At 37.4% G+C, this 27,625-nt stretch overlaps 1 protein-coding gene across 4 annotated transcripts; it reads right to left on the bottom strand.

The window, feature by feature from the left end:
* Positions 1–2,313: 2,313 nt before the first annotated feature.
* Positions 2,314–27,625, bottom strand: cdx (caudal homeobox protein). 4 transcript variants are annotated; one of them, XM_006824494.3, is made up of 4 exons: positions 27,421–27,625; positions 8,880–9,197; positions 5,717–5,773; positions 2,801–4,176 (listed from the first exon to the last, which is right to left on the bottom strand). In XM_006824494.3, the coding sequence occupies exons 1-4, from the start codon at positions 27,545–27,547 to the stop codon at positions 3,575–3,577; spliced, it is 1,104 nt and encodes a 367-aa protein (XP_006824557.3). In that variant the 5' UTR covers positions 27,548–27,625; the 3' UTR covers positions 2,801–3,574.

A 27,625-nucleotide genomic window follows, 5' to 3' on the forward strand; every position in this document is an offset into this window, starting at 1 on the left:
AATGTATTGATACTTGGTATCCCGAAAGTTTGATAACACAGAATCAATTTGGTAAGGATCAATCTGCTCGACAATCTGCGCTTTTAATTAAATCAGGATGTGCTTTAACACCCGTTCCAATACTAGTACTAAAAACACCCGTCCCATTCCACTCGGTCAAACACCCACTAGGTAAATAAAAGGTACCACTGCGTCCCAAACAACAGCCGTTTAAAACATGATGCCTGCTTGTCTGTCTCACTAACACCCGCTTCATTTTCCCCCTCCGCGGCTCGTACACCTGTCAAGGTGCATTACAATGTCGCATAAAATATTCACTGTAGCAGAGCTTTCACCATAAAGGTGCTACGTTTTATTTATGACTGGACACAAATATTCCAGGCCATATAGTTTGTTTGACGGAATCTACGGTTTTATACTATCTATAATTTGGTGAACTGTTCAGGAAATGTGTGACTTCTATAATTCTATGCCATCACATGAGAGGGGTATACAATTAAATAAATCGTGTTTTGAAATAGATCATATCCTAGGGTCCGTCAAATGTGAAACTCGTACAGACACTGTTCGTTGTCGAATGGGAGACTCGTACAGACATTGTTCGAACAGGGGATGGTCCGTCAAATGAGAAAACGACGGGAAATGAGAGATTCGCACAAAAATTCTTCAAACAAGGGGGTCCGTCAACTGCTAGAATCGCACGGAAATTGTTTAAACGGGTGAAGAGGGTCCGTCAAAAGTTGGATTCGCACAGAATTTGTATAAACAAGGGGAAGAGAGTCCTGCGAATGCGAGATTCGTAAAAATATACATGTAGTTCGAACGAGGGGGTATAGTTTATCGAATCAGAGAATAGAACAAATGTTGTTTGAGCGAGAAGACGAGAGACCGTCAAAATGCGATATTCGCACAGAAATTGCTCGAACGAGTGAAAGGGTTCCGGTAAATGCTAATCAGTCTTGAACGGAAATTGTTTGAACAAGGGAGGGAGACCATCAACGAAGAAAATCACACAGAATGTTGTTAAATGACGGAATGAAGGTCCGTCAAACGGGAGAATAGAGCGGAATTTGTTTATTACACGAGGAAAAGAGGCTCCGTCAAAAGTTGAACTCGTACAGATATTTTTTAAACGAATGTGGGACGTCAAAATATGTTTCCATCCCGGCATGTTACAGACGAGAGATGGTGCAGTTTTAAAACCATGGAATCACAATGGTAAATTAAACAGTAATCAGTTAATGCATCATGACAATACCGTAGTTTTAAAGTTTGCTTTATCTCAATCATATTTTGACATTACAAAACAAAATATATATAAATTATTATAAACATATAACTGATTTGAAGTACTCGTGTCGAAAATACCTTTCAACAATTAAAAATGTAATTGTGTCTCTGGATAATATCGGAATATGTGTTTTCTTAAAATGTGAAAAATAAAAAAAAACCTTGATCCCAAGGAATAAAATCTACGGAAATAATCGATCAGTTTAAGTTACAGAGAAAATGATCAGCCATGCAAATTATAGTGTGAGGTAAAACGAAGTTGCAACTATTGAAGTCTGTCTGTTTTTTTGTTGTTGTGTGTGTGTCTGAATACATAAAATGTCAAATAAACACGGAGGTACTATATACGAAAAAAAATAATATAAAATTGAAATATTCGTGATGTAACCAGCTAAAGAGCCGAGGTAGTTGCGTCGGCGGCTTTGCACTTCACAGTGGCGAGCGTCGAACCACTAGAGATAACCGGTAAACCGCCTACATTGCCATTATAAATATGTGATCAATGAATTAGAATCGGCTGCATTGCAGTTTTGTCGATCGTCAATATAACATTCTGTTAGTATTTTTGTGAACAAATCAGGTATAAATAACATACACAAAAATCACCAGAATGCCGTCACAAGCAGCAGTGTTTTTGGGGACCTGCGTGAATAATTCAATTAAAGCAGGGTATACAAACACGCGGCGGGCAAGAGACAATTTCAATTGCTCACTGAAAATTACTGAACAGAGTGTGTAAATTACAGCGTAGTCTTAATTTAGTTATCACATATCGGCTCGGGCATCTGTAGGAGCGGATTTACTAATGAGCTAAATGAATTAAAGCACACTACACGCCGCTCGATATCAGTGGCAACACCGCCTTGGCAACAACGCCTTATATGTTCAATACATACACGCGGTTAATATATACTCTGAACACGCTGATTTTCGAAAATACAATAATTTATAACAAAAAGTCTATCACATAAAATACACAATAGACATTTCATTTAAAAATAAAAGAAAGCTGGTATGATACTATTATAATAGAATTCAGTGTGATGCCACAAATTTATTTTGAATGATCGAAGGGACTTGGGCTTCGGCAAATTTAAGATTACATAATTACTGGTTCTGTCCCAAAGTAAGCGTTTTCGGCGTTGGCCATTGCCATCACAATTCAAACACTACTAGTGGTAATGCTCGGCCGTTGAAAACAAAATAATTGAAATGAAAAAATAAGCCTCTCTTCAGAAAATATGACTACAATAAGATAATTCTGTATTATTACTATTATTAAATTTCGCATTCATAACAAGATAACGTTAAATAAAATTGCTGTTATGTTCGACTTTTACAGAGTGTAATATACACATGTCGAGTGGGTTTTCAAAATGACTGACGGACAACAAGAATACAATAATTCGTAACTTAAGCACTGACCAGAACTTGATATCAAATTAAGGCGATTGGAGAAAAACGGAGTGTTCGTGTTAAAAAATTGTGCTCATCTTTTCTTCAACAAATATTATTCATACTAAAATGTTGGACATACGTAAACATACAGCTAGCTAAAATGACCAGTGTAATAGCAATACGATAGAAAGGTACTCACTATTTCGCAGATAATGGAAACAGTTGAACCATCTAGTCACAAGTAGACGATGTAATGAAAAGTGTACGGGAGTTACTGTATTAAATGGTTTCCATGGGTAGTAAAACTATACTTGTGATAAAATAAATTGCCGGGAAGCAATGATGGAGGTGGAGCTTGTGACCAATAAAGGAACGCGTTAATGGGAATTAATTCCGCCATAAATGTAGAAAAGTCATTATGATTACGATTCACCAAGGGCACCGAAATGGTGATGGTTTTAACGATTGGGGTATGTCAGGGGTTGTCATCCAAAAGGGAGTGTCGCCTTGTCTTTCGGAAAAAATAGTGGTAAGGTAATTTGTTATATTAAATTGTACATATAAATGAGGACATTGTAGTAAAGAAAAATAGCATCCATTTTATTTCTTTAAAGATGCCAAGTTCGATGGTTGTGATTGCTTATTTTTGTTTTCGTTATTTGTGTGTTCGGTAATTTTCAGCATTTGTATTTATATCAATGTGCGTACACACCAGGCTGTGCTATGAACAGAAGCTCGGCAATATACGCAGCAAATTCAATACTTGTTTGTATTGTATAGCATTGCTAGGACTTAGGCTGTAAACCACATGTAATGTTACATGGTTGTGCTATATTTTATACAACAATATTTATTTATTACAGTCTATTTAAGTCCATTTCTACAGTTATCGTTGATTGTCGGAAGTTGAACTCGTCTTCTGCTTCGTGGTAATTTCTTGTTTTACTATATGCGGATGGTTTGGCTGAATAATTGTTGTGGTCAACGCCGTCGGTTCTGTTGATGTTGTTGTTGGTGTGCTTTGGCGTCGTTGCAGTTGTGGCTGTTGTCGTTGGTGGTGATGTTGTTGTTGTTGTTCTTGTTGTTGTTGATGCTGCTGGTGTGTTTGAGGCTGTAGTTGATGGTGATGTATAATAGGCTCAAGCTGATTTATGTGTGTTTGTTGTTGTTGTTGCGGTGGTGGTGGTTGATGTTGTTGTTGTTGTTGTTGTTGCTGCGGATGTTGTTGTTGTTGTTGCTGCTGCTGCTGTATTGGCGGTTGTTGTTGATGTCCTTGGGCCATGACCTTTTTTTTGTTCTGTTTTCGTTCTTTGGCACGTCTGTTCTGAAACCATATTTTGACTTGTCTTTCCGATAGTCCCAGTGCGTGCGCGAGCTCAGCTTTACGGCGTATGGTGATGTATCGACTGTAATGGAATTCTTTCTCTAGCTCCAGTCTCTGGTGGTCGGTGTACACGACTCGGTATTTGTCTTTAGTGCGAGTTTTACCTGCAAATAAAAAGGACACCACTATTCTTTACTATATTCACCTATATTGGGTGGGTTTTTATTCATTATAACGAACGTAATCTGTTACACAGTATAAACGACTTTCTCGCATATTTAGTCTGAGACGTTTGTTTGAATGGTATGTCTTATCTCCAGTATATTTTACCGTGTTATCCTTTACCCCTGCTTTCCCTGCAAATTTGAGCTTATAATAATAAGGCACTTATTACAAATTTAACTCGAATACGAATGGTGCTAACAACGCATTTATTTCATTGGTATTCGACCTATTTTTGGAAGAGAACGAATTTTAGATCGAAATAGCGGGAAAATAATAAAAGTTTAGTATTGTTATTTGAAAGATATTAGAAATAAAAACTCATTACGTGTGTAACTATCAATATAACTCGTGTATGTTCCTCAATTGATCTGACCATCGTAAAAGTTCAGAAGAAAGTTTTCTATTAAAAACACAACCACTACGAACACATCAATTCCAAATAGAATACATGAATCAAAGTCGTCTTCTATTCTCGCTGGTTTAACTCAAAGTTAAGTCGTCGCCGTTTGACATGAAACGACCTCTTTTACCACTAACAACTAACATCGGTGCTAACGTGAAAAGCCGGAGAATCAGAGACTTGTAATCATATCTACACGGCGAGAACCAGAAACACACACAACAGCGTTATCAATCATGGCAGAGTCACAAGACAGTGCACAACGGCATCAACAATACCCACACTCGCACCGGAGAATCTCGCTTCGCAATGGAGTCTGAATTTCCAGGGAGATAAATTTGAACACAACCGAGTTAAGGACAACCTTTTTCCAACAGAATATATTAAGGGGAAACGGCGTCTCTATTTGAGGGGTGCTAACTAGCCAATCCGGGAGATCGTAACACAAGTCTTCTCCGACTACATCTTGCGCCAAGGGTGTGGGACATTCTCCACGATAAGTTTGTGAGCACTATATCCTTGCTGGTTTTAAAGAAATCAAATTCTCAGTATATATTCCAAAATATTATTCTGAGCTTCCAAATACTTGATAATTATTGAATGTATTTCATACTATTGCATATTTATTATTATTTTTATTGTATTTATGACTCTTTGTAAAACAACATTTTGCTGACAGGATTCCAAATGAACTAACTCAATCTATCCATCGCAAGTTCACAATTTTTACGATATCTTTTCTATGATTGACTCGTTTCGGAAACACGTCATTTTAAAGTATAAGAAGATCATAATCCTAGAATCATATATATTTTCATAAACTCGTCAGTTACTTTTAATAATTGCCAAATAATGAATAAAATCTCCGAATTACTATGGATTATAAACAAAATATATCTAAAAGCACAAAACGAGCCACTGGTCTGGAAAGAATTTTTTGCGATAGATGTAGAACTCGGCATCAGCACGGAGGCCGGACGGCGAAATGTATTCGTTCATACGCGTCAGATATTAGCCAAATGAGAACGAAAAATATTTCAATTTTCGAACTAATAGCGCTCATTGGTAGATTCACTGACCTGTAAGCATACCACCATCCACAACTTGGGAGCCAGATATTAACTGAGAGACATCTCCTAGTAGCAAAGAACGAAAACATTACTACCCTCAGGCTCTACACACTATGACGGGTGGCATACAGGTGGATGGATGGCGGTTGAGGTGCTGAATTGCTACATAACAGTGACAATGGAGTGACTCATTTTAACTTTCCAAACAACTATTACCCAACAGCTAGACGACAAGATGACAACATTGATTTTAAAAGTTGAATTTTATAAGAAAAAAAATATGGGGGTGACTATACTGAGACAGAACAACACAAAACAATTGTGACAAAAACCAGTCTCCAGAAAATGAATTGAACAGACGTATTAATGGATGTGATAACCATTGCTAAAATGAAGACAGATTTATGTGTGAAGACTGTATACACAAATTGTATGAGTAAGTGTAGGGTGATCATATGTGAAAAAATAATTATTACAATACTGTTCATAAGTAGATGAATCTAACAATAATACGGTGTAAATCGAATATATGCTTTCCCAATCGGCGGTATTATGTCAAAGGATGTTGTAATTCCATGACACCAGGCCGTTTTAGTTATGCGGCTACATACTACGGTGAAATGGGGCCTTTCTTTACTACTGGTCTTACATAGCCGGTTGATATCATCCGCAAATTAATAGTTTTGGAGCAAAATGAGTATATACCACAGACTTTTTCAGTTAAGATTGGCTTTCCGTAATTTAATTTTTCAATGATATCGATCATCTCACGTCTTTGTTTTACGTTGGAGCACTGTTTTATTTTATGGTAGTTCAAAAAGTAGCGAGTAATTGTAGCATTTGGCAGTGAGGCAAAACATGCGGTGATGTGAATCTCTTGGGGAGTTGATTAGAGGAGCAGTGGGGATCTGTGTACAAATACATGTAGTGGTGGGCCTTGTCGGGCGAATAGCACATTCAGAACATAAACGGGTTAACGTTCTATAGTAAAATGAAATTTATATATATATATATTTATTTATCAGAATTAACTCGACTAAAGCAGTTGTTCAGAAATTTAAAACGGTCAGGTGTTATATGACTAATATTCATGTTGAAAATTGTTTTAAGCATCGGCGAAGTCGAAAAGTATTAACGAAATGTATCTTTTATATATAAAATGTATTATATATCAACCTTTGTTATATTAGTTATAAAAATAAGTTAACATTTTTCTTAAAGTCGTTGTTACATGTATATGTTTGTTTGTTTGTTAGGTTTATATTCGTATTTTGTATAATATTTGCGACATTCCATATATACGGAAAGAGTCTGGTATGGTTGATATGAAAGAGTCTGGTATGGTTGATATGAAAGAGTCTGGTATGGTTGATATGAAAGAGTCTGGTATGGTTGATATGAAAGAGAAAAGTAGTTGGCATTTATTTTAGTTTGGATTTCGCGTAGGTGTTTTTCCTAATACATACTGAATTGTGTTCACGTGTAATTGCGTACCTGAAATATATTAGTAATTTTGAATGAAGTTTCTTTTTACTCTAGAAATTATTCCAGTACTGTGAACGAGAAACTATACCTATAATTGAAATATACTTATCGACTGTGGTTTCTTTAACTCGTGTAGCTTTTAGTGGCATGATTTTAGTCGCAAGACTTTTTCGCTATCGGGCCAAAAATAAAAAATAAAAAAATTTACTAACGTCAGACACAGTTTCAACTGAATTTCGCTGTATTCTCATCTTGGAAATCATGAGCGACAACCCAGCCGCTACACTGAGAACTGCCGTGGATTGTTGTACAGACGTCTCGCCACGTGCTGACAATAAACCCTTTTCGCAGTCAAGCACACCTTTATAAGTCGAAGTCGTAAAATAGAAATTTACTTTTCTTTAATTTAATTGCTTTATTTAACGTCCATATAGCGAAGAAATCAGTGAAAGTCCCATTGTAAAAACTGTAGTAGTTTATTACCCATTACAACGATAGTTGCGTTGCGTGTACATGTACTGTCAAGACGAGAGCTGTATGTAGTATTATGTTATTGTTGGACAGCCGGTTGACTCTTATGGTCTACGGTCTTAGTCATGAAAACGTATATTTTGCTCGTTATACTCAAATTTTGGAAACGTGTTTATGGCAGTACCTGCAGCCATTGCGCTGGTCAGCATAACACTACTATTGTTTTTCAAATTTCTATCGAACGCCATTTAGAAATTAATACGAGAAATGTTAAAAAAGCTCTATGCATCACTAACTACGATCACTACATGCATATTGTGTTGAAATAGCTAATACCATACGAATTGCCGTTATAGTGGTTTTCAATATTTAAAATATAAATATAGTATTTTTGTGGCGGATATTTTTTATTATACACAGCAGCCGTGAGTAGAGTTGGTACTGGTGTAAATCCGATTCAAATGTTGATTATGTAATCGGTTATGCCAAGTTTAGTAATTGTCGGCTTGTTTCAAACAGACTTAGTCGCGGTGTCGATTTCAAAGCCTTTATTCCGGGGCGTTCATCGGAACAATTTGATTGCCTAAGACAATGAGTGTTGAACAATTCTCTCTCATCGGCAACACTTCTAACATTACACAGTATATCGAATTAAACTTGTCGAATGTCCACGACTACGATAGAGTATACGAATTGAATGTTACTATATAACCAAAATCCAATTTAATAATAACAACAACAAACCAATAATTGACCCGGTGGTTTACCTTGGCTTATGTGAGTCATTTTATGTTGAAGGGAAACACGTAGACTTCGTACACGTGACAACTCACCGGAAGCTCCAGAGAGACTTCGTTTCCGTTGAAATCTCCACGTTTAAACGCAGAACTTTTTTAATTATGTGTCTTGTAAAATGTTGCATTTGTCAAAATCTTTGTGTGGGGTGTTTACATTCTACGAGTTATAACGTTTTACCGTATGTATCCGCTATCTGACTGCATCCCTGGGTGTGTTTAATGGCTCGAATTGTCGACCCCTAGCTCATTAAGAAGTTTATACTATAGTTAGGATTGCCCCCTACTAAAATCGCGGGATGAGAACGAAAAGTCACAATAAAACATCATTACATAGTTGTCGTCATCACAGTAATGACCGTAAAGACCTATGTAGAGGTCAGATCGTTTTATTTTAATTTAGTATTGGATTTTGAACTTACCGGTTTGTTGGTTCTTGTTGTACGTTGCCGGTCTCATCCATGCGTAAGGGTCCAGGCTGGTGTGAGGTGTGGATGACGCTGATCGCTGTTGACTAAGGTTGCTCATTACTGCCGAGGTCGGGGAAGCTACCGCCAATGGCTCTGAACATGTACTGCTGGGCGATGCTGTTCCATTAGTTGTGTAATCTCCTGATGTCGATGTAGCTGTCGTTAGATGAGCGGTGGTCGGTGTATTCGTCGCTGCGCTAAATGCCTGCCAGTCGCTGGGTGTCGCATACTGCCCAGTCCATGGCTGGGTGAAATTTTCTGCGTTGACCCCTGATAAAGAAAAATGCGTATAATCATTTGTATTTGGACTATACTGGTTAGTTTGCTGTCCGTAGTTGTAAGACGGGAACTGGTAGTTGGTGGTGACGCCAGGTCGGTACATGGTGGTGGCTGGTTCGTTGCAATATTCCAAGTAGTCGAGATACATGGTGTTTCAGTGTTCCAGCTCGATCAAATATGATGGCAATAATTCTTGCTGAGATATTGACGAGACACTATATACGAGTGGTGTATGCTCCTGATAGATAACTCTCTTTTGAAGTGATTGACGACTATTTATTTAAATTGTACCCGTGTCACTGTGACGTCATCGTTCATTCGCTTACTGGCCGCTGATTATGCAAATTGAATCACTTTTCCCCCCGGCCGTCCCACTTTTTTGTTGGCAAATCTCAAAGCAACGAATACACACGAATTGCTGGCAAGGTGTAGAACAGACAGCCATTCACACCATTCTCGCCTCAGCTCGTTAGGTTGTTAAAGACGCCGAACACATGGCGGTACTTTGAAGGCGTTGATATAGGGGTGAATTAGTCAATCGGTCTTTTTTTACGTTGATTGGATTAACTAAGCTGATAGATAATAGTGGAGATGTTTGATTTCACATTTTTTGACGAGGTGCGAATTATCCATCGCCAGGTTCAGTGATAGCCAATGAGAAGTGATAACCGCTAACTGGAAACGACTGTCACTGGCCTGTCTGGATCGAATTGTTAGACTCGCACTAGCGTAAACCTAAAAGTAGAAACTGCCTTGCTTAGAGACCAGATATATTTGTGTAGAGAAGGATAATAAACACAGTGCTGGTCTTATGAGAAGCAACCCCGACTGTTTTTGTCTTGGAGTGTAGCTTGCCAGTGTTTGTTTTTCAGATGACAACACAAAGGCATCAAAAAGAGCTGTGCTGTGCCGCTAAGATGCTATATCAGATTTCACGCGCAAACACAAATCAACTGATCATTTCCGTCTTAAACTATACAAAATAAACATAATTGCCAAGATAGTGATGTAATTGTTAAAACTATTTGTTAATAATTAAAACTGGATATGGCATAAATTCTAACGCGGGGTGGGGTGGAAGATTTCTTATATAGCTTCATACTGTTATGAACACTTGTGTTTTATTTTCGCCTGTGATGGGTCGTCGTTTGTGTGTTTAATTTCTAATGGCGTAATAATTGCCGTTATATGGCGCAAAATAAGTGTAATAGAGTATGCGATATACGATCTCATCAGCATCTATAATAAACGCCATAAAATTAGTATATGGTTCAACATTGATAGTTAGTGTTTTTTTCTTCTATTCACAAGTAGTCTATAAACTGTGAGTTGCTTTGCAATGAATTGTTAGGCTGTTTGCGTTAATTGCAGGTGACCGTGTGCCACTGTTTAACAACTTGAATATTACCGAGGATGACAACTTCGCGGGTTTCGCAACTTCGTGAGACGTCTAGCCCGTTGAGAAGCGAGGTGAATGTGTGCTAGACGACCCCTGGTAAGGATCTGTCTAACTTTCTGTATGTCTGATACCCCGAGGAGCTTGATGATAATAGAACGTACTGAAGGTGGCAAACGAAAGTTGTCTGGTTTCCCACCATGATTATTCATATCACGATATTTGGAATGGTTCGATATTTGATCGAAGAAAGGAAGTGTATTTCGTTTTTTGTTTGGGAGGACCGTTAACGCCTTCAAAAACATTTAAACATATAAACATATAAACCCTGCGGTTCCATGTGCAATATAAATAGTTAATTAGTAAGATAAAATACTATTCACAAAAATAGTGTAGTATCCATTTGTATCGACCGAAAAACAAAGATATTTTCGTGTCATTACAACCGTTTTGTTAACCGTTTTTGGGTGCTTCTTGGCAAATAGGTCGAATAAAACATCACCGGTGCATTTATAATTTTCTGTTTGTTTGTTTTTGTCTCTTTAAAAATGGTGACATCGTAGCATTCATCAATATATCTAAAACCACATGATTGTTTTCTCATAATCATGACACTTAGTGTAATTTTCAATAAGACCCCGACTAACAGGCAATATATTTCGTTAATTGTATACATGTATATTGTGTAAAGTAAGTGTCGGCAGAATCGTTCTATATATGCAGTGATATTCTGTTTACCGTACGATTAAATATTGTTTGTTTTTTGAAGACACTTTATGGCAACCGATGTGCATGTCGAACAAAGCCGACCAGGTGACCTATGTTGAGCTGGGAAATACGGATTATAACCGTGTGTGTGAGGCAGGAAAGCAGCGACCTGCGTACGCCTTGCTGTTGAATTATAAATCGTACTTGAATTATCTACACTTGTGGGTATTATGAAAACATGAAGCCGAGATTTGGAAAATTGCGTGGTGTGGTTTACTGCTAGCCGTCACAGAGGTGAGAATGACAATTTCTGCCCCCCCCCCATAAGGTGTAAATAACCTATACACAATCCTTCAACAGACGTGTGATTGCCAGGTTTCACTACCTCAGACATGTTTTGGGCGGGAAACCGATGGCAGACGACAAGCGAGAATATAGATGCCGCTATCAGTTTGGATCTACGTAAATCATTAATAAAGATATTTATCTGAATGTCAACACAGATATAGTGCTTCGACATGACAAGAATGTACTCAATCAATAGGACTCGCCTTTGTAGTAGCAATAAGCACTTCTGTACAACATGCAAACTACAAGCTAAAAGCAAACATGGCGGTCTCTCTGGCCGCGTACCTGGGTCAACGACGAGAGTGGTCACCAAACAGAGGGTCAGATAACCGACAGATTCGCAACGGGTCATGACGATTGAAATCATTTGATTATTTTCGTTAATTGATTTATGGGTGGAAGACGAGTGGGTCAAGTGCAGGCCCAATCGGAGAGTGTGCTCATCCTTTTGTTAAATGCAATACGTTTATGATTTCATTGTGTCATAATACGCATCATCCTTCTCATGTTCTTCATGGTTTCTAAACAGCCACACTTGGTATATAAACCCGTTGTTAAGGTGCAAAATCAAAACAACGGCGCGCCTTTCGGTGCTGTTTTATTGTGGTTCTGGCGGCTATACTGGCGGTTTGACGGTCGTCCATGGAAGAGGGGGTTGAGAGATATACAAAGGGCGCCGCAGCAAGGTTAATGATGATGATGATGCAGAGGAAATGTGAGATCGGTAAGAGCAACAACAAAACAAGGGAAGGAAATGTGACCCTCCTTCAACTCAACTACCGAGTGGGAAAAAGATTGATTTAGAGAATGTCTTGTTGTGTAATTAGTGTTATCTATCGTGTAGATGCCGATCTATTGGGTCTATTTTGGGCACCTTTATAATCACCACGTAAGATAGCGCCCTTGAGAGGGCAATACTAATGACTCACATAGTAAGTACGCTAACGTGCATGGCCTCTACTGACCGAGTACACAAATATTACCTTATTAAACAAAAATAATTAAAAAAATCCAATGATTTATTTTGTTTCTGGTTTTCAATTTCCGGCAAACACACATGGCTCTGGACTGCGGCTAAGGCTAATATAATGTGCTCTGTTAATATTCAATATTACTGATCCGATGGGAAAAGTTAGAAAAATCACGAATAACTGGTTGCCACGGGTAACGAATAAATAAATAATTTCTCATATAATTCCACTGAAGAGTCACGTCTGTTCCATGCTAACCACGACTAGCTGCAAAAGCATTTGGTGATAAGAAACTGGCTGTTTTGGCATTGTTCCAAATAACCTAAAATTAGACGTGCATTTTTTTTTTTTTGAAGATAGAGAGATAACCCAGTCGGGCTTCCAAACTTTTTTTTTCTTGTCAGGGCTATTTATTGGTTTTGAGGAATGTGCATAGATAATTGTTGTTCTCAAGGTGACACCGTGCACATCTATTTACCTCCCGCCGCTACCTGTATTTGCCCTTCGTCTGATAAAAAGTGCTACTGCAGTTTAGGGACGAGAAATTGACAGCGTGCTGTATGGTTGCCATGGCGAGTAAGAACGACCAGGCATGGAGGTAAAAAGAGACCCCATGGACCAGGTCTGCTCAACTTATCGCTTGCTTCGTTCTTTTTAATAATAATTCTATTGCAAATATATGTCCAATACATGAAACATGGATTTTATGTGATTGTTCGAGCGGTAAGCACACCTAATGCACGACATCCACAGTCCTTACATGTGTTTATGCGTCATTTTCGGTTAACATTGTAATGCATTGTTTTATTTAAGATAACACATAGCTAGTGCAAAAGTTGATTTTAATAGAAATGACACAAATTTGAAAATATTATTGTGACATACAGGATGTTGCAAGATGAATCACGTGTTATCAGTCACGTGGTGTGTTGTCATTGAAATCCCGATGAAGGACACTGGTTGACGCTCCGATAACATGCATAATATATTTTTTAATGCATCCATTTATGAAATTCGTTAAAAAGCATATTTTGTTACATTTAGTTGCGACCATTAGAACATTTTGAAAATGTAACGATCATATGTGGAGGCGGTATGGGGGGAAAATGGCGTTTCTATGTTCAAGTTGGGTGGCAGGCTGGTGGTATCGAAATTGTGTCAATTTTAACGAATACATTTATGTAAACAAGAAAATATTGATAAGACCTTGATCATTAATCAATGAAAGTTCTCTATAATCGTTTTCTACTTTATCTGCGGCAAAATTCGATGCGGGAAGATTTTTCACAGCAAATGAAATTCGCCTGCTCGGTCATTTGGTGCCACCGCCATGATGCTCTTATCTCAACTTAGAGATAGACACATACTTCAGAAAACATTCTCTCTGTGATGCCAAGTGGGTTAAGGTCCACTGATTGGAGATGATATCCACCAGAAATCGCACGTATCGGAATGGCGTAAATGTCAACAGTTTATCGAATATTGATGAATTGAAGCAATAATTATAAAACTCTAATCAAGACTAAATGACAGGACCGTTGTTTCAGGACTGTCATGTGCCATTTTAATGCATAGTTTCGAGTACTCGTTGATTAATTATATATAGTGTGTACGCTCGTTCTCATTTATCACGTTATTCGTTGACAGTAAAAGTCATATGAAGTTTATTTGTAAAACGTCGTGTGCTGTGTGTTAGCTGTTTTATTGTACAAATCTAATTTTTGGAGCATCGTGGCTTTGAATCCAGGAATTTTACAACGAAATAATTATTTCTATTTAATTTGCCTTATTCCCATGGATTTTGCAAAAATGACACAACCCAATTACCAAGTCCGTTGAATACCTAATGAATTTACAGTATATTCAGTGTGTACCCTAGTATAAATTCCTGAGGCCTTTGATTGATATATAGATCACTATTTTGGCTGAGTTTCAGATCGTCAGACAGATCGTTTTATAGTGACCTGGAGTCAAAACGTTGGCCAAAACCATGTCTCTTTCTGTGTTAAGAAGTGTTCTCATAGCAACACATTCCTCCTTTTCTCAAACTGATTTTATATGACTTTTTTTTTACTAAGTTGGCGCCTTCAGGCGATGACAGGACTGGGTAACCAATCAACAGCTTATAACTTATAACTCACTCCGTTTTCCCAGAGGTTGCCACCCATATTCCCCAGCACCGTGAACTACTACATCAAACGAAATGGATAGTTATATTTATATTAAGTAATCATGGGACCTTGAGAAAGGGTTGCCGAAAAAGAAAATGAAAAAACAGGGGATTATGGCAATATTCACGACGATAACACAAACTCCGACGCTTTCAAGCACGGAGCTGCATGTTTGGCATAATCAAGAGTTGATATATATGTACAATTAAATAGTATGCAAAAATGTCAAACAGCCTGACAAAAAGAAAAGAGCACATAGACCAAGCTAAGTCACACCATATACCTTTTCGGCTTTCAATCCAAAAATACATTTTTTTAGAGAAAAAAATCTGTGTACGTGTGACTTTGACCGGCGGATATGTTGTGTTGGGGTTTTGTGTACATGTGTCTTGGTTTATGCGCATGTCCGCTGGATCACGGAATGTATCCCCCCCCCCAAGTCGTGAAAGCTTCTACCATGGGAGGTTCGACTCCTCGCATGAAGTACTATTACAAAATGAGACGTGATACTAGTAAACCAAATGCTTGTTTGGCCAATCAATGGAATGCACATCAATTCTGGTGAAGGCATATACTCTAATCCCTATAGTGAGAGTTGTCATATCACTAGCATTACCATAAAGGGGAGCCCCTCAATCCCAGGCACCAACGAATTACATGGAAACATTTTTGTTGTTTACACCGTTAATCTACTCCAGGGTACAGGTAAACCCGGTCCACATTAAAGTTTATCGGTTTTTCGAAAAACCATGGACGTACTCGTACCGTGTTAGTACATCAATGAACAAACGAATACTGTTATGTTTGCAGCAAAAAATAGTGAAAAATCATGTCCTACTGTTTTTAACAAGATGTATTAACAAAAACAAACACGCTCATAAATAAAGGTTTATTCACATTGCCCCCAGGGGATGTAAACGCTCGTTCGGGAAAAGACGTGTCTCGGCTAGAATCTCGTCTGACACGAGTCTATAGAAAACGATTTATAGACCACTAAACGCGTTAACTTGCATTCACCTTTGGTAAAACTGTTAACTATGACACAATATGCGATATACGAGACTAGACGGGGTACGTCTGGTGAAAGTTGCGTATTGTTTTCATGATTACTCTCATGAGTTAACACTTTACTTTCAGTAATAACACGAGTGTCAAGTTGTTTTTGAGCGCACGTTAGTTCTGAGATGGCTGTAACAACGTGTCGGCTCATGCTGATAATTAGGTTTCATGAAGATAATGGAACTTGTATGTACGTACAGTGTATTGCTTTCATCTCAGTAATTTGAATTTTTAGGGGTTTTACATTTAAAGTTTTATTTTTTAAACAAAATACTTCTGATTGATGGCCTAGCGTGATATATTGGTTAGCTTATGATGCTCTACAAACCCAACACTTGAGTTATTCAGTAGAGATATAACACATCTATTTTTACTTCCATGCATTAACTCCGAGTCGAAAGCCGACGTGAATTCTTTCGTCGCCGTATCGGATAGGAACTCACTTTCTATAATTGACACCTACGATCACAGAACAACTAAAACGATGTAGTCGTCATGCATTCTTGTAAACAAATAATGTATTTTACACGTGTTGTATACGGCGCATGGGACCCATATCCACCACGAGACGACGATTTAAAGCTACCCATTCGCAGTGTTAGTCGGCATCAAATGCAATGTCTTTTTTTTCGTGTCACACGTATACAGACACCAACATTATTTCCTCATATCTGGCTATCACTGGTCTTTCGTGCAAATAACATAATTCTACATTCTTTATTGTCATTGACTGGCAACTTTTCGTATTTGTAAGCGTTCGCGATCAACAGAACGAGCAAACGATCAGTTACACATCGAAAAGATTACATATTTATATTTCAAAACTATTTACATCAATTCTTTTATATTGAAAGCTAGTTAACACCTAAAGTGTATGTCGTGTATTGTTCTGTCATGATAAGAACAGCAATCGCGGACATGTTTTGAGTTTTGTAAAAAAAAAAAAAAAAAAAAAAAAAAAACTCCCAAGGCCAAAACAAGTAATCTTAGCTCAATAAAACATTAGAATATTATTTACAGTTTATAAGAAATAGAAATGTTTGTATTTTTTTTCATTTATTTTATTTATATCGGATAGTTTGGGCTAACATTATTATTATTATACTTTTGATAATTTATATCAAACCATCTAGAAAAACAAAAAAATACTGAAATAAAGACTACTAAACGGGTTAGAAGGCATGCTTTAAACGATAACAGCTATTTTGTTTGTACTCTATTTGTTGTCACTTAATTTCGATTACGTGCAGACGGGAAGGCTGTGCGGTGAACGGAAAAGGATGAGTATAGTCATTAGTCGGTGCACATCACAGGCGATCGCATGTCATCTACGCTGGTAACGGTACATTTCAAAAGGCGTCTAAAATTAGCAAATCTACACTGACCTCGAGAGTGTGCACTAATAAAAGAATTACCGCTGACAAGCCATCTATAACTCTTTATTGGAGTAGCCCGGTCCCTGGCCGGGAGCTGGATACCGCCACTCGACCCAGTTACATAACGCACCCACCCACCCCTCACATTTTCCCCTCCATATTGGTTTGTCCGTTTCAATCAAATGAAAACAGTATATTTTTCGTTTGACGAGATATTATTGTCGAAATGAGCTTGAAGCGATTTTTTGGCGATTTGATTAGTGCTACGTGAGTGGTAGACCAAATCCGATGAAACGATTTTGGTAATATGCGAGAACGTTCTTGTTAACCGATAGAAAACTAACAAAAGCAAGATAAATTAAGACAGTTCATTGGCATTGTACTATGGAAGAAGCGAAAGTATACTTTTATTACAGTGAGTATACCCAACTACACCTCCATCCAAGGTGTGTTACGAAAGAACACTGACAAATATGTATATCATAAGACGAACCCATGTTTAGAATTGGTTAAGTCAACAGTGAAACTTTTGCGGAGAAAGCATACATGGAAACAATTTGTATTCGTTTTTGCTTATTATACATCCATTGCTTTCAACCGGAAATGACGTCGGTTCAACTCTGCGATAACTCAGTGATATTCGGGCACCATGTGTTCAGTTTTCCTAGACAGGCAATTCATAAGCAAATAAGGAATTGTACTCGTTTTTTATCACATTTTCTATTATAAAAATACAGAATAACCATAATAAGTACATTCTACTGTAGCTAAGAAAGAGCTAATATGTTATGAAAAATGGCGTCAACTCAGGAGTAAATAACCAATTTGGATCCCGTTTGGCTTCTAACATTTTGGATTTCTGCAATCATGTTCTCTAAGATTAGGTGCAACTTTAAGAGTTACTGAGGATAACTTAGAGTGCGTTTAAATTATTATATATTTTATTTTGGAAGAAAAAATATCGTAAAATAAAAATGTTGACAGCAAACTTGGCAGTATTTATTAGCTGAAATGATCACGTGACCAGAATTTACCTATGAGTACAGGTTTCACAACACACTTATAATGTACATTTGTATATCAAGGCGTATGTAGTATGTAGTGACCCCTCCCCTCTATTTTGAAATAAGCAAATTTAGGTTTGGGTGGAATTTTAGCAAACCATATGATTTTAAAATAGTGAACTGATATATCTATATTGAACTGTCAGCCAGCCTGAGAGATGGCTCTTTTTCAAAATTGACAATACCAATGTAGCTGAATTGGCTTTATTGTTCAGACTTTCAACATCGAAACAAAACATTGTTGTAATAACGCTTTGCATTATATTAATGTTTACACATTGTATATTTATTTATGTTATATTAATTTATTTATTTATTGGTATTCTATAAGTATTGCTTTATATTTCAAGTTCACTCGTGTAAATCTCACAGATATATCCGCTATTTTGGGTATAACTGGGAACCAATGCACACACACTACTAACAAGCACTGGTGTAAATCTCACAGCAAGTTGGTCAAACCATAGTACAACGCTAATAAACCGTCAATGTCAGGATATACATATAGCAATACTGTTCGTGAAAATAACTGATTGGTCGTTCTAAACAGACAGATTAACACATTTCCCGGATTTAAGACACAATCTCGGCACAAAACAATGTCATAAATTCATAGTAAGGATTATCAATAATTGGACCGCCTAATGTTTGCAGCTATATTGTATTAATGTAGCCTGAGATTTATAAAGTTTCAATATTATTATTTGTTTTGTTTAGACATTATATGTTTTGCCATTCTCCCTCTGTAGAATACTGATAAAAATATCACACCAATGCACCATGACATCATACTACAAGTATAATAAAGATAAATGGAGGTTCATACGAAGATTTATACAAATCAAGAATTTTACATGGGTATGAATTAATAGTATATTTTCTTGGACCCAGCGAACCGATTTACTCAAAAAGTATACGAAACTATCGACGTATGTAGTTAACATTGATTATATATAGTCTATATGGTTCCTACTGGAGTTACTGGATCTATAAAGTTAATGTTACAATTACTACCACTTCATTTGAGATAATTTGGTGTAGTGTTTTATATGTTTCTAATTGAACTCTGAATACATAACTGTACTACTATATCTGGTTGTAAAATGCGAGTCACGTGATGTAGCTGTGTCGTGAAATGCACATATATCAGATTAGACACTCCGTTTATAATTTATAAACATGCATGGATACGGCAGGGATTTGTGGGAATTGGCGACTCTTTCCGATACTGAATGACATTGTTGCAGTGAAATTGTTTGCGGTGTGTATAGTGACAATTTCGTTACTTAAAGATAGGTACAGTTGAGTTTAGTGAGTGCTACTGTTTCCCTCATGATATGTTCAAAATGAGGATAAAATTTATTTGTTATCGCAGTATTTCTCTGTCACTCCAGCAAAGTCACGGTGGTCACTACAGACTTTTTTGAATTCTCTCATTAAAGGGCAAACACGTTAAAATAAAATCACGGATACAAACTAAAACACAACGCATAGTAACATTAACTCTTTTTCGGCGTTTCAAATCCATTTTTCAGTGAATTTCATGATTCATGATAAACGCTACTACATATATATATATATATATATATATATATATATATATATATATATATATATATATATATATATATATATATATATGTGTGTGTGTGTGTGTGTGTGTGTGTGTGTGTTCTGTACATTAACGTTTTCCCAAAACTGAATTAGTTTTTCACTCCGCAACTTAGCATCCAAATTATGCCAAAGCTATTTAAAGAAATTTTATATTTTTCCGAAAATCTGACTAACCCAGAGGCGCTGTGACGTGTAACTAGGCGATTTGGTGTCGTATGCGAGCGTCAATCCAAGTTACGCAATACTCTGCTATGTGTTCGGTCATATTTATTTGAAGCACCTACTTCATCTTAAGATTTGTACCGAGGTGGAAGTTCGTCGTTAATTGACAGAGACTGTTTCTTTCGTTGTTGTCGAAACCTTCATCCACGCAACACCAGTCATAGGACGAAGACTGTTTCATTCCTTCAAAGTTTTTTGCCGTAACCCTATCCCACACAACATCAGTACTAACACCATCACCAAATATTACGTTACTAGTCTTTTGAACGATTAAACTATACTAACGTTCTGAAACTTAAATGTTTGCGAAAAATAACATTATACATGTATAATAAAAATGTAAATGTCAAATCTCAACGATAAAGTCAACTCTCACTCTGATACCATATTTGGTTTGGCAATATCTAAATTAATCCAGATTCAAATAAAAATATTTACGATGAAAAACCCTCGAGTGATCAAAAAGTCAGTTCTGAAAAGCAAGATAAAATATACACGTGACTTGACTTGATTAATTTTTTTTTAACAACTTGTGATCTGCGTCGGCCATCTTTGATTCACTTCGATTAGCCGGCAACGGGATTCGTGTCTGAGACCCTCCTTGTGGTTTATCACGTGATAGGAAAACACTCGTTATCATTGTGATTAATGAAATGTTTTTTTTTTCGTAGTTCGTGATTTTAGAAACATATTTAACGAACTTTGGTTCGGCCTCGTTTCTGAAGTTTGTCTGATAAACTTTCAAGGCTACAGGTTGTAAATTTGCATATACACGCAATATAAACTAATTCAGAATATTGATAAAATGTATACAGCATTGGTGTTCAGTTGAATTCTATTTGAGACATTGTTCAATATGTGTGCAATAAGATCACCTTAACTAGTGAAATATGATAAGAGTCCCACACGAAGAACGAATATCGTTATATTGTTATAGACTATTATATTAATTTTCTTTTAGTAAATGAGTATATCCATTGGCGACAATTGAACATTTAGTGTTGAGCCCAGTAAGGGTTTGTAGGCCCATTTCCAAGCCACTTTATCTGTTATTTCGATGAAGATTGTCACCACCGTGTCACATACATGGTGATGCAGCTTGTGCCGCCCAATTTGACATGAATTAGATAAGTGAACGCCATGTTTATTTTATATAGGCCGATGGTAAATAGGAAGATGTTTTTCTTTATTTCACTGATGATGTTGAGAGGCTTTGACATGAGACTTAATACTCTATCGGGCTCGCGTATTATCGTATATAATTGTCGGGAAAATGTTAGATATGTTTTAGTCTAATGATTTGCCAGAGAGTTAAATCGAATTATTGTCACTGGAAAAAAGCTAAACCAGGCACGTGCATTCAGAATTTGAAGGCGGAGATTGTAATATAGAGCATTACAAATATATTAAATAAAATCATGCTCATTGTGACAAATTTAGGTTTGAACTTAGTGACCGGTAACGGGGTACGAGTCGCCCTTGACCATAGTGTGAGCCCAAATCACCACAGTGTGAATCCGGTTCTCAAAGGAACTCATTCAAATATGTACGCACACAGCATTATATCCAACTCACAGTTGTTGGTTGAGTCACAAACTTAGGCGTATGAAGTCGCCAGACCAAATAAGATTCTGTGATCACCGACTTGAAATATCACCAAATGTATTACATTGTGTAGCAAGGGCGATTTACAACCCAAAATTAACAAGCATTCCAGAATCATAAATAGTAAACGTAAATCACTATCATTTGGTGGGAACTTTATTTCCCCTTGTCAGACTTCTGAGTTCATCATGACTTACATCCAAGTCTTAAACGAATAGTCTGAACATACTCGAAATAGTTCAAGTTTTGGGGAACCCAAAATAAAAATGTAAACTGATGATAATGAAAGCAACAGTCAATTAACAATAAGGTGTGTTTTACTCGTGACAAAACTCAGCCATCTCAGTTGTGAGACATGAGTAGAATACACAGAGTATTCATTCTAGTCACGCAGTTGCTCGCCACTAATTTCCGTCGCCGTCGGCTTCTCCCTCCATTTGATTTACAACTATTACCGTGGTTGAATTTTCACTTTATATACCATGACATTGTGCATGATATCATATTGCACTTCCTTATTCTGAGATACATTGAGATTTGTATGTTTTATTTATGTTTTAATTTATTGAAAATGTTTATTTTATGAGAAAACCCCCGACGAATTATACAGAGGGTATCGATAATTGGGAGGGGGGTATTTCTCACTAGCTGATCATCAACCACCATATATCTGCTTGTACTCGTGATTACAACCTTTATAATGGATTAGCAATGGCGTAGTTTTATGGTTATACTTTTAAGAGACGAGGGTTGGTTCGAATGAAAATCTAATCAAAACAGTGGATTAGCTTTCCTGTCTTAAAACTGACGCCTATAATTTGTCACATTTTTGAAAATAAATGGTCCTCCATTGACGCAAGTAAGGGTGGTTATTCGTACAATCGTAGCAGAAACTGTGCGGTGGGAATGCCCCGGGAATAACACAACTAAAACACAACTTGAAAACACAGGGACATAAGAGAACTAGTCGAAACATTTTTGCCAAAACATCTATTATGCAATAGGGCAAGAATTGAAAATAGTATTATAAAATTGTACATATAAAATAATTGTTTTTCAAAAGAAATACAGCAAATAATTGCAAATATTATTACCATGCATACAAATAACTTAAAACAAAAGACGAACCAAAGTAACATCAGAGCACAGATCGGTTCACAATAATGAAAAGGCTACGAAATAGAACATCTGACCAAAAAAGTTCAAAAACAGACAATCGAAATATTATAGAAGTCAGATTATGTTTTGTAATAGATGTTGATGCCAAAAAGGAAACCAAAAAATATCGTCAAAAAAATAACAAACATTGAGAAAATGATGATGCAATCAAAAAGTTAACATATTCCATAATGTGCATTATTTATCATATCTACGTCAGTGCCAGTTCCCGTCATATCTACCTTCCATGCCAGTTTCCGTCATATCTACCCCTCCGTGCTAGTTTCCGTCATATCTACCCCTCCGTGCTAGTTCCCGTCATATCTACCCCTCCATGCTAGTTACCGTCATATCTACCCCTCCATGCTAGTTTCCGTCATATCTACCCCTCCGTGCTAGTTTCGTCATATCTACCCCTCCATGCTAGTTTCCGTCATATCTACCCCTCCATGCTAGTTCCCGTCATTTCTACCCCTCAATGCTTGTTCACGTCATATCTGCCCCTACATGCCAGTTCCCGTCATTTCTACCCCTCAATGCTTGTTCCCGTCATATCTGACCCTCAAAAGCAGTTCCCGTCATATCTACCCATCAAAGGTAGTTCCCGGCATGTCTGCCCATGAAAGGCAGTTCCCGTCATATCTACCCCTCCGTGCTAGTTTCCGTCATATCTACCCCTCCATGCTTGTTTCCGTCATATCTACCCATCAAAGGCAGTTCCCGTCATATTTACCCCTCAAAGGCAGTTCCCGTCATATCTACCCCTCTATGCTAGTTTCCGTCATATCTACCCCTCTATGCTAGTTTCCGTCATATCTACCCATCAAAGGCAGTTCCCGTCATATTTACCCCTCAAAGGCAGTTCCCGTCATATCTACCCCTCTATGCTAGTTTCCGTCATATCTACCCCTCTATGCTAGTTTCCGTCATATCTACCCATCAAAGGCAGTTCCCGTCATATTTACCCCTCAAAGGCAGTTCCCGTCATATCTACCCCTCTATGCTAGTTTCCGTCATATCTACCCCTCCATGCTAGTTTTCGTCATATCTACCCCTCCATGCTAGTTTCCGTCATATCTACCCCTCCATGCTAGTTTCCGTCATATTTACCCCTCAAAGGCAGTTCCCGTCATATCTACCCCCTTCGTGCTAGTTACCGTCATATTTACCCCTCCAAGCTAGTTCCCATCATGTCTACCCCTCCATGCTAGTTCCCATCATGTCTACCCCTCCATGCTAGTTCCCATCATGTCTACCCCTCCATGCTAGTTCCCATCATGTCTACCCCTCCATGCTAGTTCCCATCATGTCTACCCCTCCATGCTAGTTCCCATCATATCTAACCCCAAGCTAGTCCCCGTCATATCTACCCCTCCATGCTGGTTCCCGTCATGTATCATCAAGCTGTAGGTAGACGCATAAAAAAAACAATATTTTAAAACGTTCGAACGATTTTTCATTTTACAAAACTACACTAGAAATGTTACAAAAAGTAATCCATAAGTTGGTGATCTGTACTTAGAAATCAAATATGTATTGCTAACGAAAACTGCGCGTAGGCCCAAGAAAACGGATATTGCATATATTGACCGATGCTGTTCGCACCGAGTGAACAAAGCTAATACCAAAAATGCCCAGACCAATCAGGACAGGCGGAAATTACTAAAATCTCCGACATCGTCATGGTGAATAACTTTGTACGGTGACTTCAAATCATAATTCGACACTGTTTTACACCAATAAATTAGATCCTGGAACCTGGCTTATTGCGTAATGTCAACAAGAAACTTGAAACATGCACAATTTGCATCAGCTGGTAGAGCGAATTTAATTGTTTAGATTTAATTTTGGATGCGATATCAATGTTTAACGGTTTGAATTTGTTTAAAATATGTGATGCTAAAGTATAAAGTATATTAGCGTGCTTCACATTAATACGAGATAGAAGAAGCCAAAACGCCCCCTAAACGTGTTTACCGGCACTTTGAATGGGTTTGTCATGACGTTGAATCGTTATTCACAGCCATTTCCTAATATTGAATAAACTGGCACTCATAAAATCATCTCAGTGTGTGGATATGAAACAGTTTTCTGATTGGAATCAGGTAAATTCCTGATTATTATACCATTATATTGTCTTTCCGACACAATTTAGGCTGATTTTAAATAGTTGACGCCACAGTCCCTCTATCCAGGGACTGTCCTAGACGCTCACCATGGTACTGACGAATTCAGCTACGGTGGCCATTTTATGTTGTTTTGTTGTATTCTCTTAAGTTTGCATTTTGTAAGCTGTCGCCTACCACAACAAAATTGATCTTCATACGCTAATTTTCAAACGAACAAACACATGGGAACACTTTTAATTGTTTTTAGGACTGGTGACTGCTGACATACTAGTAATTTGCATATTTAGGGATGTTTGTTTTTCCGTGAGAGAGGAAAGCGAACACTTATCGTATTCTTTATTATCGCGATGAATGTAGTATATACATATTTATTTTATTATATTTTTAATATACTAATTAGCAATTAACTCAGGTTTAATTTGGAAAAGTATACACACAAATTACATTAGACGGATATTATTATTATGTCACGTGCATGGAAATTTCCATAGTTTAATCATATTCCAGTCTCCGTGTAAATACTTGTGTTCTTATCAGGCTGCTGAAATGCAGGGAAATTCAATAGTGTATTCAAAATGACGGATTTCAACACGTTGATGTGTTAATGAAACATACAAGTGTAAATCTGTACTGGGGTACTATACGTGTCATACCTTTTAGACAAACTCTAACACCGTCAATCGTTTAGCTTTCGTGGCTACAACTTCCTTCACTGCGATCTTACTAACGAATTTACAATAAACTAAAACGAAAATCAGTATGTATGTAGTAAATACGGCGTGTAAGTTATACTACTCAGTGAACAGATTGAATTGTGGAATCCCAGATAAGAAGCAAATTACAAATAATTTAACTGTTGGTAGAAAAAAATAGAAAATGCACATTTTTTGTGAAAAACTATTCCATATTTCCCATTTTCTACAAAAATCAATATTTTCATATAATTTATATATAGACCTGAAATTCTTGTAAATACTGAAATGAAACAGTGTATACTAGTCATAACTTACGGTGGCCGTATATCAGCGGAGTAGGAACACTGAACGCGTTACGGCGTACAATACGCCCCACACATCATCCCCGCTTCTACTGGAAACCTCGCTGCTACGGATTGCATACTTGTACCACAATTATTTAATGCAATTACGATTTCATTAAATATCGACATTTACCTTCCCGAAAAGGCAGCGGAAACAAAATACGTACGAAACTGGGATACGTGCGAGCTTGCAAAAGTCATGGGAGCCGTCGCCGGTTTTGCAACGCCCATTCATTCACTGTTCATTCATTACTAATTTGCGCCAATCACCTAATTAATACTTCCCGAAAAAAAGCAGGGTTTCGTTACGCTGATAAGAACATTGTTTTGAGCTATGTGATATTTTACATGGAAATATGGCCACATATGGTTCATTATATTGGGTCGTTTGATGACAAAGTGATTACAGAATTTCTCATTACAACTCTATAATCTGCCGTATTAGCGAAAAAACGCACATCAGCACTGTTGATCACTTTGTGCAAATAGGTCAGGTTTTAGTGATGTCTACTAACTGTTTAGATGTTGTACGCAATTGTACCAATATCTGCTGGGTAACTGTAATTTCATGGAAAAGCACCTTTTCTTGGCACATATATATATTTGGTGCAAAACAGCGCTACTTGGCTCTAGTACTGCCGTGTAGGTGTAAATAATTGGATAGTAGCACTGTGTACAAAACACGTTTATGATTTAGTGTAAAGTTTGACAACAGTAGTGCTCTTTCAGGCGGTCTGTATGATACTTTTTTAGGAGGTCTTATACTGAACGATATACCCTTATACTATGTGTTAAGAAATATCGTTGTTATTTTCCTGATGTAGTTTTGCGGGAAAAACTGTGAATGGCAGCCGGCACTCTAATCAGCCAGCGACTCAAACCGGCGCTCGAAACGAACTCGCAGTAATTCGAGACCAAACATAAGTAAATGTAACCGTTAAATAACAAATTCAATTCAGCCTAATTATGCCACTTTTCATTTTAGGTAAATAATTATGTACTTGTACTTGCTACAACAGCCATCGAAAATAAGCGCACGATTCGTTAACAGTCCCGATCTGGTTTTATCATAGATTGTAATACTGTATCTATGGTAACAGATATCACAGCCACGGTCAACTGATGTGTACATATTTGGCAGCGATTCTAGACAAGAAAAAATTACGATTTGTGAAAATTTTCTAATATACCGATAAATTCATATGGGCTGGCGTCCCACCGAATACACATGTATCCTCTATTATTAGTAAAAGTTGCCCCGTCAAGAAACTATGACCCTATAGTAAGAAACGAAAATAGCACACATATATAATTGATTATAACAGTAAACCAAACCATAAAGTTTAACACTTACAAAACTTATGCATCCAAGTCTCCAAATTGTGACAGGTATTGGAAGGTGGCGGCGCTGCGGCCGATAGAAGGGACAGTGTTCTTGGTATGGTGAGTCGATTCGTATCTAAATCTAGTAACTGCATCATACAGCTTCTCGTCCAAAATACAAGCTCTGCGATGAAGGTTGTCACTAAAAGCGCGCCTACCACTGAGCTGAGGTAAGA

This window comes from Saccoglossus kowalevskii, chromosome 4 (assembly GCF_978046115.1).
Source record: "Saccoglossus kowalevskii chromosome 4, keSacKowa6.1, whole genome shotgun sequence".
In the NCBI taxonomy this organism is placed as follows: domain Eukaryota; kingdom Metazoa; phylum Hemichordata; class Enteropneusta; family Harrimaniidae; genus Saccoglossus; species Saccoglossus kowalevskii.

Excerpts from the sequence above, each read along its gene's own strand:
- cdx (XM_085497593.1), bottom strand. The coding sequence starts at position 9,354 with ATGTATCTCGACTACTTGGAATATTGCAACGAACCAGCCACCACCATG. Across the intron at positions 5,774-8,879 it reads CAACAAGAACCAACAAACCG|GAGATGTCTCTCAGTTAATA; the intron begins GTAAGTTCAAAA and ends CTTTGCTACTAG. Across the intron at positions 4,177-5,716 it reads GGATGGTGGTATGCTTACAG|GTAAAACTCGCACTAAAGAC; the intron begins GTCAGTGAATCT and ends TTTTATTTGCAG.